Raw genomic sequence first — 12,495 nt, forward strand, 5'->3', positions numbered from 1 at the left:
CCTTCTCACTCAGGCTGCTCTGCTCCGCACACATGTCCATGACACAGCCACTGGCATGCTTGCTGATTTCATCCAAAAAATTGTTGCACAGACCTAGACCACAGTTTTTCAAATGCGGGTACTGAAAACAAAACATGTAAATCATTGCTTCAATGAGTCAATTTTAATTATTAACTAAGGGAATAATAAAGTGAATTCCTAGTTTAGGCAACCCACAACTCTCCAGCAGTAAAAAAAAACTAAAAAAAAAACACCAGGACAAAAATAGTGTTCAGTCTTGATATACCATGAATAGTTTAGTAATGTTTCTTGGCAACGCTTTTGTGGTTTGTTTTGTTTTGGGGGGTTTTCCTACTTTTTTGCCTTTTGGTCCAAATTGGTTTTAAAGAGTTACTTCAAACCCCATGACTACATCATTGATTTGAAGTGGTTATAGGGCAAGGAGTCTGTACGTTCAGGCCCAGAGGAGGCGGGCTGAAAGCTAGCCGGATAGGAGGCATGTGTGGGTGTGGTGGGTGTGGGTGTAAAATGGGTGTGGCATTTAGGTTAAGGGTTTGGGTGGGGTTGTATAAATAACGGACATTTTGTCCCCTTCACCTCAGCCATCTTAAAATAACGGCAAGGTGACAATCTCTCCCCCTGTTTCCTATCATTGTGTTACTTTTGCTTACCCCACGGCCAGAAGCATGGATATTGACGGAATCCTTGCTGCTCTTCGGGCTGAGGCCCTCCAGGACGGTGGCCGGCACCTGCAGGCCCAGCTGGTAAGGCTGCAGGGTGCCTCCCTGGTAGCTGCTCCCTCTGTCGGCAGCCAGGGTACTCCGCGCCACCGGGCGCGTCCTCCTACCCGTTATAGCCCCTCGCGGGAGGGTCGGGTGAGGAGTAGGAGCAGGAGCCCCGTTGCCGGCCCGCGCGCCAGGTCCCCCGCGGCCGCGGGCGGCAGCGTGTCAGTGCAGCCTGTCGCCTCCTCCCCGAGGCGGTCTAGAGCTACCCGTGCGGCTGCCGCTTCTCGGGGAGGTGATGGCCATTCCGCGCCGGTTCCTGCTCCTGTGATCTCGCGGGCCTCCAGGAGGTCGTCCGCGAGATCACTTTCCAGCACAACGATGGCGACAACCCGAGCACCTGACAGGCGCTCGGCTCATGGTGGATCCCAGGCGGAGCGCGAGCAAGTGAGGTCGGCGGCCGGCTCTTCTTCAGGAGTGGTGAGTAGGCCGCGAGGCGGCAGGGCAACCAGTAGGGGGTTGGGGGGTTCGGGGGGTCGGGGTATGGAGCCAGGTCCGGCTACTCGTGGGCACATCCCCCCCCCCCTTCTCATCCTCCCCGCTCTGTCTCCCCTGGCCCGGCCACTACCACACTCCCATCAGCCTCATCCGTTCAACAGGCACTTCCATCAGCTTCATCCGGCCAGCATGCACTCCCATCATCCTCAGCCGGACAGCATGCACTCCCATCAACCTCATCCGTTCATCCTGCATTCTCCTCATCCTCAGCCGCCCATCAAGCTCTCCCAACACTATCTCCTGCCCATCCTACCCCCCTTGGCCCCCTCCCTATGGGTCTGATGCCCTCTGCATCTGCCCCGCCATTACCCACGGTCCATGCTGCCCCCTCTGGGGCTCTTTCTGCCATGCCAGTTTCACACACAGTCTTTACCACTTCTGCGGGTCCCCAGTTAACTGGGTTGGGTGGGCAGGGTTCTTTTTCACCTGTCCTGTCTTCACAGGTCACCCCTGGTCGGCTGACAAGTCGGTTCCCTGATGCTGTGACTGGTGCAGTGCTTCCTGCGGTCGCAGTTCCCTTGGGGCCGTTGCAGCCTGGTGGGCATGTTGAAGTCCCGCTACTACCTGCCAATTCAGCTCCTGCAGGTGAGTACTCCGGTATAACGGGGTCGGGTTTGGGGGGCGCTGGCGCAGGGGAAGTGCAAGAATTGGGTTCTGTACTCCAGGCTATGAAGCAGGTTTTGCTAACCCTTGAGCGGGGTTATCGCCCCGGGGCTTCCCCCCCGGTGGCGTTAGATAACCAACTTCGGGCGGGTTGGGCAGGTTCCGCAGGGTCTGATCCTTCTGCAGTCGCGGCGCCAATGCCCGCTAATATGACACAGGCCCCCATCCCCTCAACCTCGGCGTTACTGCCGGTGACGCCGGAAACTGCAGTGGGCACGGCCGGGGACGCCGCTGCTCTCTCGGGTTTGGGGGTTGCTCCGGCTGCGCACGGTGCGGCGTACATGTGCTGGTCAGGTCCTCTGGGCCTCCATCTCACGCCGGAATTGCGCGCCAAAATAGACAAGGGGGAATTTGTTGAAATTTTTTCCCTCCTCCCTATGGAAGATCTTCCCCGGGTTGACGCTGACGCTAAAGAGTCCGAAAAGGACAAAGAAAAGTTTCGGTACCGGAAGATTCCGAAAACTTTCGGAAACTGGATCCGAGCCTTTTCGATCTTAGCCAGCGTGATAGGTGAGAAGACTCCCGCCAAATGTTCTTCCCTATTCTGCTACCAGGACGTCATATGGACCGCTTGTCGGGTGTACGGCGGTTTAGGGTGGTGGCGCTATGATGAGCAGTTCCGCCAACGTTTAGCGGTTCGGCCTTCCATGGGCTGGGATCAAATGGACATTGGCTTGTGGTTAGCTATCATGACCCGCCCAGCCTCACATCAAGGGGGCCTGTCGTCCTTTCTTGGGGGGGCCGGCGCGGGTTCTTCAACCGCAGCGTCGGCCGGGCAACGTAAAACAGGCTGCTGTTGGCAATATAACGATGGCCAATGCAAATTCGGGTCTAGTTGTCGCTTCAAGCATGAGTGTTCGGGGTGCGGTGGGTCCCACCCCGCTTCAAAATGCTTCAAACGAGCCAAAACTGGCGACAAAGGGGACTCCGTGGGCGCTAAGAGCGAAGACGCCGGTGGACGTCGACGCGATGCGCCCATGGCTAAATCGTTATAAGAATAAGAAGGCGGCTGCCTTATTGCTGGAGGGATTTGGGCAGGGGTTTTGGATCCCTCACCGGCCTCGGCAGGTCTCCGGTTTTTGCAGAAACCTGAGATCTGTTTCTGAATATCCAGGGGTGGTCAGGGAAAAACTGGCGAAGGAAGTGGCGCTGGGCCGAATGGCGGGCCCATTTCGGGATTCGCCACTCCCCGATCTAAGGGTTTCACCGTTGGGCGTGGTGCCCAAACGGGAACCGGGAAAGTTCCGGCTGATTCATCACCTGTCGCACCCTCATGGGTGCTCGGTAAACGATGACATTGCAGCTGAATTATGCCGCGTTTCCTATGCGTCCTTTGACGCTGCTGTGGGCATAGTCAGGGCCGCTGGCCCCGGGGCACTCATGGCAAAAACTGATATCGAGTCTGCTTTTCGCCTCCTACCAGTTCACCCAGAGTGTCATCATCTCTTGGGATGTGCATTTGAAGGTCATTATTACGTGGATATGTGTCTCCCCATGGGTTGTGCAATATCCTGTTTTTATTTTGAATGCTTCAGCTCTTTTCTAGAATGGGTAGTGAGAATGGAGTCCGGTTACGATTCCCTGCTTCACTACTTAGATGACTTTCTGTGTGTGGGCCCCGCGCATTCCCCGATATGCTCCCAGATCTTACAAGCAGTGTCGGATGTGGCCTGTATGTTCGGCGTGCCGCTGGCACCTGACAAAACGATTGGCCCTTCCACGTGCTTGTGCTTCCTCGGGATCGAGATTGATTCGGTCGTCGGGGAATGTCGGCTTCCGTTGGACAAGTTGGCTGATCTACGTGGGGTGGTCCAGGAGGCGAGCTCCTTGCGGAAGATCACGCTGCAACGACTTCAGTCCTTGTTGGGCAAATTAAACTTTGCCTGTCGGATTATGCCCATGGGTAGAGTATTTAACCGACGCCTGGCGGCTGCCACGTCAGGGATACTGAAGCCGTTCCACTTCGTCCGCCTGACCAAACCGCTCAGGGAGGATTTAGCGGTTTGGGCGGTTTTTCTGGAAGAGTACAATGGTAGGTCTTACTGGCAGCAGCCCGAGGTAGCAAACTCAGTGCTGCACCTGTTTACGGATGCCGCGGGTTCGTCGGGTTTTGGGGCTATCATGGGAAAACAATGGTGCGCAGAACCTTGGCCAAGATCGTGGTTCGACTCGGGCCTGACCAAGAACATGGCGTTCTTGGAGCTTTTTCCCATTGTGGTGGCTCTCCATCTTTGGGGGCAGGAGATCAAGGACAGGCGTGTCGTGTTCCACTGTGACAATTTGGGCGTTGTCCAGGCCATTAATCGGTTGACAGCCTCCTCTCCTCCGGTGGTCAGGCTCCTGCGGAGCTTGGTTCTGCGTTGCCTGTCTTTGAACGTTACATGTCGCGCTGTGCATATTCCCGGTGTAGAGAATACCACGGCTGACGCCCTTTCTCGTTTCCAATGGCAGGTGTTTCGTCAGATCGCGCCCGAAGCAGATACGATGGGCCTTCCCTGTCCCAGAGAGCTATGGTCCCTTGGCCTGAGCGAATAAGGGAATGGATTCGGTCTTCAGTGTCGGATGCTACTTGGGCCCGGTACGGTAAGGCATGGGGTGACTGGGTCGCTCTGGAGCAGGACCAAGGTGGGTTTTCTTCATCTGCGGAGAGGGTTCAGGGGGTTTTACGGTTGCTCTGGTTTTGGGAGGCCAGTGGTTGTTCCCCAGCCACGGTAGCAGGGAAGCTATCAGGTCTGAGCTTCTGGTTCAACCTGACTCGCGTGCCGGATGTGACCAAAGATTTCATGGTCCGGCTCGCTATGCGTGGCTGGCGTAGAGGTCCGCAGCCTCGGGATTCCAGGAGACCGGTTTCTGGCGCACTGCTACTTGGTATCGCGTCGGTCTTATCCAGGGTCTGTTTGTCCGATTTCGAAGCGCGTTTGTTTCGGGTGGCTTTCTCTTTCGCCTTCTTTGGTGCTCTGCGGATTGGGGAACTTGTGAGCCCTAGCAAGCGGATTCCAGGCGGCTTGTTGTTCCATGATGTGTCGGTCGTGGATGATACGGTGCGTTTTTTGGTGCGAAAGTCGAAAACTGACATTTTTGGTAGGGGGGCATGGGTGTCCCTTCGCGCCATTCCCGGCTCGGCTGTCTGTCCCGTCGCAGCTTTTCAATCTTCAATCTTTCAATCTTCGGTGTCGCCCGGATGTTGTAGGCCCATTGTTAATCCATGGGGATGGGTCTTTTCTTTCTCGCTTCCAATTTCTCCGGGTTTTCCGTCTGGCACTCGAACATCTGGGTATTTCGAGCACAGACTTTGGGGGTCACTCTTTTCGGATTGGGGCCGCTACGGAAGCCTCTCGTTTAGGTTTCTCGGACCAGGCCATTCAAAGGATTGGTAGATGGGAATCGGGGAGGTTTCGGTCCTATGTTAGGCCCACTCGGCTGATCGGTATTCCCCTTGTGTTTTCTCCACAGGGCCCGGCCGACGGATCTGGATAATCGGTCATTCCTACATCTACTGGGCCCACCTGCGGGCTGGGGTTCGCCCGGGTGGGACAAGGCTTGGAATACCTCGGGAGCTGGCGGAGGTCCGGTGGTTCGGGTTCCGGGGCATGAAATGGGGTCAGCTGTTGCCTGAGGTCGTGCAGTTATCCACGTTATTAGGAATCCCGGATATCTTGGTGGTGCATCTGGGAGGGAACGATTTAGGTTCGCTGCCCGCGTGGGGCTTAGGGGAGCTGATCAGGCGAGACTTGGCGCGCTTGCGAGTACTTTTTCCAAAAATTTGCTTAATATGGTCAGGAATAGTTTCCAGGAACTGTTGGAAGTGCGCACGCGATCAGGGTGCTATGGAGCGCTGTCGCATAAAGATTAATAAGCGGGTTTCCAAGTTTGTGCTAGGTATCGGGGGCTTGGCAGTTCGACACCGTACTTTTGAGCGGGAGGCGGCTATCTTTTTCCGCCCGGATGGGGTCCATCTCACTGATGTCGGTTTGGACTTGTTTAACCTAGAGCTGCAGGATGCGTTGGAGCAGGCCATGGCGTTGCTTGGGGGTCGGCCCGCTGATTTAGGCGTAAATGCAGCGGGGCTAGTGGCGGGTATGGTCCTTGCCGAACCAATTGGGAAGAGGAGTACAAGAAAAAGAAGGATGCTGGGTCGGGCCCCCTCCCCTAACCTCGGGAAAGGTTTGGGTATTTGCGCGTGCCCTCTGTGCCAGGAATGGTGGCCAGGGGTTGGCATGTGGTATTGGAAGGCCAAGGTGAAGGCCAGGTATCATGGACGAGGGGGGAGGGCTGATGCCTCGGTAGGGCGTGTACCCTAGAGGGTTGGTGGTACGGTTGGCAAGGACTAGTTCAAGTTAAATAATGTTTATACCTTGTTTTATTTATGGTTGGTTTTATAAATATGTTTGATAAATTATAAATAAAAGCTGTGGCCTTTTTATACCACACATATATGTTTCCTAGTTTTGATTGGGTTAAGGGTTTGAATGGGGGTGATGCATTGTGTCGCACCACACGTAACCGCTACCTACACACAAGGCCCAGAGGAGGCGGGCTGAAAGCTAGCCGGATAGGAGGCATGTGTGGGTGTGGTGGGTGTGGGTGTAAAATGGGTGTGGCATTTAGGTTAAGGGTTTGGGTGGGGTTGTATAAATAACGGACATTTTGTCCCCTTCACCTCAGCCATCTTAAAATAACGGCAAGGTGACAATCTCCCTCCCTCCCTCCCCGTTTTTGCTGTTTTTGTTTCCTTTCTCTGTAGGTGTTCAATATCTGGTCACAGCCGGCGGGTATGGTCCTTGCCGAACCAATTGGGAAGAGGAGTACAAGAAAAAGAAGGATGCTGGGTCGGGCCCCCTCCCCTAACCTCGGGAAAGGTTTGGGTATTTGCGCGTGCCCTCTGTGCCAGGAATGGTGGCCAGGGGTTGGCATGTGGTATTGGAAGGCCAAGGTGAAGGCCAGGTATCATGGACGAGGGGGGAGGGCTGATGCCTCGGTAGGGCGTGTACCCTAGAGGGTTGGTGGTACGGTTGGCAAGGACTAGTTCAAGTTAAATAATGTTTATACCTTGTTTTATTTATGGTTGGTTTTATAAATATGTTTGATAAATTATAAATAAAAGCTGTGGCCTTTTTATACCACACATATATGTTTCCTAGTTTTGATTGGGTTAAGGGTTTGAATGGGGGTGATGCATTGTGTCGCACCACACGTAACCGCTACCTACACACAAGTGTTTAGCTTTTGCACATTGAGAGTTGAATCACTTAGCTGCCATCATAAGCCAGACCAGAACAAAGTTCCAGGCTGGCTAATATCAATTCTACGCAAAATAGGCACAGATGGCATCATACACAGCATGCTGGTGTCATACAAGTGACAATAACTGCAAGACTGAACCCCATATAATCTGAAATAAAAGGGAACATTAGGGAAAAAAAGTTTTAAAAAAACACATATGCAAAACTGAGATTTTTAAAAATCTGGCATGTTATCATAAGGATAATCATTATGGTCATATAGGCAATGAGAGTTTGTTGCACTTCTGTTTTATCTTAAACATTCTACAGGAGAATTACTGTAAAGTCCCATCTTACCCAATAGAGAATCATTGTGTTAATCATGGCATATGTCTCTTTTTAACTGTTCGATAGCTAGTCATTTAGAGAAATAAAATGTAGGACAAACTTCGCATCTATTCAAAAAATATAACTTAAAATAAGGAAGAAATAAGAAGAAATGGCAAGTAGCTTTATAGATATAAAGTATTTTATATAAATAAAAGAAAGCCTATATATTTCCCACTATTATTTGAAGGCTGCTTCAGTCCTCGACCATCGCTCACATTGCTACCCGCAGTGAAAGGCTCCTTGTTATGTGTTTGTTTTACATCGGCATTTTACACTTCTCATCAGCATTAATTTGCTTTTCCTTATAATTTTATTAAAAAGGCAATACTATTCTATACTATTTAAAAATGTTTTAGAAGTGATGTGTTTGGACAATACAGAAATACATTATGTGGTTTAAAGAGGCTATCCCTTTTACACTGTGGATAAAACTTTGGAAATCATGTATAACCTTTTTATGATATGCTTCATTTTCCCTTACACTTATATTAAAGATATAGCACCTTAGAAATGTTGTTTTAATATATTCTCTTTGCTTTATGCTTTCTCTAAGCTGACTGCCAGGTGCAAAGGACAGAGCTTGGTTGACAGGGAGCTAAGATGACTATTATGATTGACAGGGAGCTAAGATGTCTATTATGATTGACAGGGAGCTGAAATGTCTATTATGATTGACAGGGAGCTAAGATAGTGACACCTGGTTCAGGATAAAGAGGTGTGGACTTATACATTTAATTTTATTTTTTACACCTCACAAATACATATAGAGATAAGTAAATCAGTGACAGTTACCTTTTAAATAACATTATTACCAATATATCATTAACACTTTCATGATAACCTATTCCTCACCTCCTCTGGACACATATCATGAGAGCAACTTGAGAAGTGAGAACATATAATTGGAAATGCAATGGAATAACGTAGAGCGGAAGGCTCCTCCATTGTTGATAAGAATGTCTTCTCAAAAATTCGCACATGAAAGCTAAAACACACATAAAAAAAAAAAAAAGATTTTAATGAAATTAGAGACCATCATGACTTTATAGAAGTCTTAATTCTGAGAACTGTAGTCCAACAGAAACTTGAAGAATCAATTATGGAGAGATGATTTAAATAATATCATAGCATTGTTCACTCAGGACACGGAGAAAGGCATTAAATAGATTAGAATCTTAATGAAGAGTTCTGATGTTCCTTGAGGCTTCACATGTTGGTGCTTTTACTTAGGAGTCTTCTACAAACCCAGAAGATGACGATTAAATTACACTGAATGAAGATGACTTGAAATCATAAGTTACAGCTCTTATGTAAACTTTATACTGTTGGCTTAGAGAATATTCTTACGTTTATATTTCATTATACATATTTCATTCTAAGTGGATTTTTTAACATTACCTTGCGTTCACAAGTAATAGATTTTACCAATACATATTTTATGAGCCTTCACATCCATAATAACTATGTCAGTATTATATAATAAAGAAGAAATAAAAAGTAGGCTAGCTATGTGCACATTTGAAAATATAAATAATAATGCGATAAGAATGATATTGACAAGGAATACAAATTGCAGTTCAGCGTTACTTAGAAAATAAGAAATTGTCTTCCTTTTTTATTTATTCATTTGTACCTCTTTCATTGCAGAAATAATACAAAATAAAGTAACCGCAAAAGATTTTAGAGATTATTGATATCTCTCTTACAGCAATATTTCAAATAGGATGTGAAATATTGGCACATAGACAATGTCATCTTATCACATAGAGTAGGTGTGACAAATTAGATGAAAATGATCACGTACAATTAAGGATATTGTAAATATTGTAAAAATTACATTTGTATACAGGCATTACACTGTAATTAAAGTTACACTAATTAAATATATGCTAGCAAGTACTAAATAGTGTGGTATGTTCCAAGCTATTCTTATCTCATTTAGCTCTCTGGTTGTCGTAATGCAGAGCTGAAGTTTAATTTGCAAAGGTTGTTGTAGAGCATAGGTGGAGAAAAACAGACACTATTTACCTATTGACAGTACGTCTACAGATACACACAGCGAAGAATGGTTTACTTAAATTTGCTGGCTATTTATTTGTGGTTTTATTTCAACATTGAATCATTTTAATTTTTGTATAATCCAGCAGCAGTATTTCTGCCGAATGACGCTTCAGGAGGAGTGATCCGTGAACACACGTTCATAAGAGCTATGTTGAGGTTGTGGATGCAGATCCGTTTTAAGTTTTCTCTTACGACCACAGGTTGACCGGTGTACCCAGCTACGGGCAATCAGTTGTTCCCGACCAGCATGGACTGACATGCTTTGGAATTCCTAGGGAAGACTCCCACAGTAATGGACTCCTTCTGCTACCATCAGCTCCACCACTTCTTCACTTCAGTAGCTCATCAACTGCAACTTCACAGGGCACTATTTCTTCTGGAGGACATCTGCTCCAGGGCAGAATAACTGCAATGAAGTATTTCTACCTTATACCAACTGTTGTCATCCTGGGAGAAGACCTCATCTTTCAGGTTCCAGTCTCTGTGGGAGGAAAAGCCTTTAGTTGCCTTTTACAGATTCGGAATAGAACAAAATGGCAGCATTCACACATCTTAGCTCCAAGTGTGCGAAATACCAGGAGACAAACTATAAGATTCTAACCCATTGGTACGATTTAGAAAATCCACAAGTTTTTCCTGGAGGTTTCTGAGGTGTAGGGATGGCTTTGGATCTCTTTAGCATATCTTCTGGGACTACCCATTGATAGTCTTGTTCTGGAAGATCATTCAAGAGATCATGTTGAAGGTGGCAGATGAGGGGGTGGCCTTTCACCCAGCTGGCATCTTGATCAAGCGATCTAACCTCCCAGTTTTTAAATTACGAAGATGCTTGCAAGAGATTTACTGTCAGTAGCACATTCATTAATTCCTACTCATTGGCATCAGAGGGACCTAGCGACATACCAGGCGTGGCTAGGCAGGGTGGAGTAGATACGCTGGGTGGAGGAAGAGATTGCTTCAGTTTGGGGGAGATTGGAGAAGCACGAGGATGTATGGAGGACCTGGATGGTTTATCTAACTACAAATGGTTGGAAGCCAGTGGATGGCAGACCTTCTTTTGGGTTGTTATGAGGTGCAGTGTGTGGGCCTTGGGGTTTGGAGATATAAAAGTACTTCCTTCCCTCCCTCGTGTTTTCTTTCCTCCTTCCCCTCTACCTATTCTCTTTCTTTACGGCCTTCTTTCTCTGCTAAACCTCCTTCTATTTACCTTGTGCACTTATTTATTCTTTGAGAGTTTGTTGGTTTGTTTTCCACTGAGGGAACAAAATGCTTAGGCCACTGAAGCAAGGGCTGGAGGCGCTATTGTGGGAATTTTCGTCCATTCATCCAGTAGAGCATTTGAGGTCAGCACTGTTGGACGAGAAAGCCTGGATTGCAATTTATGATATAGTTGAGATCAGGGGTCTGTGTGTGCCAGTCAAGTTCTTCCACACCAAATGTATCCAACCATTACTTTGTGCATCGTGGCACAGTCATGCTGGAATATAAAATGACCTTCCCCAAATTGTTCTTCACTGGGAGTAAGGGGCCAAGTCCAACCCTGGAAAGCAGCCCTATGTCATTATCCTTTCCCCATCAAACTTTGCAGTTGACACAAAGCAGTCAGGCAGGTAACGTTCTCCTGGTATGTGCAAAACCCAGATTTGCACGTCAGACTGCCAAACAGAGAAGCGTGATTTGTCATCCCACAGAAAATGTTTTAACTGTTCCAGAGTCCAGTGGTGGCATGCACACCACTCGATTTTAAGTTTGGCATTGTACTTAGTGATGCGAGGCTTGTATGCAGCTGCATGGCCATGGAAAACCATTCCATAACGCTCCTGCCGCATAGTTTCTGTACTGATATTGAACTCTTCAGTTTGAGAATTGGCGACTTTTACGCACAATGCACCTCAGCACTCTGTGACCCTGCTCTTAGACTTTACGTGGTCTTCATCTTCATGGCTGAGTTTCTGCTGTTCGTAGATGCTTCCACTTTCCAAAAATACCACTTACAGCTGAATGTGGAATATCTAGCAGGGATGGAATTTCACAAACTGATTTATTGCAAGGTAGCATCCTATCACTGTGCCATGCTTGATTTCATTGAGCTCTTCAGAATGGCCCCTTTTTTTCCGTACATTTTTGTAAACGCAGACTGCAGGGCTGGGTGCTTGATTTTATACAGCTGTGGCAATGGGTCTGATTAAAACACCTGGATTCATTAATTAAGAGGTGTCCCAATACTTTTGTCCATATAGTATATTTATAAACTAACTAATTTGGTAATTTCAAAACAAAGAAAAAGGATGCCTGATTCCTGCAGGCTCTAATCCCCATCCAGTGTAAACACTGACGTACAAGTGGGTTCTAAGTTCTGAGCTATCTGGCTCAGGGGTATCTTTTAAATAGGTCACATGGTTAATGATATATAGTACCAACCAGAAAGTAGAGAGGTCAGAGGTTTCTGTAATAAGCTCCTCTATGGAATCAAGCATCCAGCTGTGAAACATGATCAGATTCATGACTTTGCCCAGATCTGGATTATCTCGAAGTGACAAGGGTGCTTTCGATACACTGGTATATGCCTAAAGAGAAGAAAGTACAGACAAGTAACCTTCTAGAGATAATACACATGAAGTTATATTTTAACATATCTGGTACTGTTATACAGTCTATTATTACAGGATAATTAATGACCTATATCATTTCTCTTAAAAAGGATATAGGTCATTAAAGCAGTAAAGTAATGCAGCTAGCAATATACATGCACATTACATTAAGTCAGGTAATGCATATAATTTAAACTTTACTCGAAAAGTACAATTTCATAATTATATGTTTTCAAAATTTCCAGTGAGACGTAAGTAGTGGACGATGAATATTTTTTTTTTGAATTA

General features: G+C 47.4%; 1 protein-coding gene across 1 annotated transcript in view; it reads right to left on the bottom strand.

Moving 5' to 3' along the window:
* Window positions 1-12,495, bottom strand: part of NCKAP1L (NCK associated protein 1 like) — a 168,798-nt gene that overhangs the window by 110,569 nt on the left and 45,734 nt on the right. The window contains exons 16-18 of the mRNA XM_063428368.1: window positions 12,038-12,183; window positions 8,408-8,540; window positions 2-121 (exon numbers count right to left, since the gene is read on the bottom strand). Coding sequence (XP_063284438.1) covers window positions 2-121; window positions 8,408-8,540; window positions 12,038-12,183 — 399 coding nt within the window. The remainder of the gene's footprint in view (window position 1; window positions 122-8,407; window positions 8,541-12,037; window positions 12,184-12,495) is intronic.

Source organism: Pelobates fuscus, chromosome 1 (genome assembly GCF_036172605.1).
Source record: "Pelobates fuscus isolate aPelFus1 chromosome 1, aPelFus1.pri, whole genome shotgun sequence".
NCBI lineage: Eukaryota > Metazoa > Chordata > Amphibia > Anura > Pelobatidae > Pelobates > Pelobates fuscus.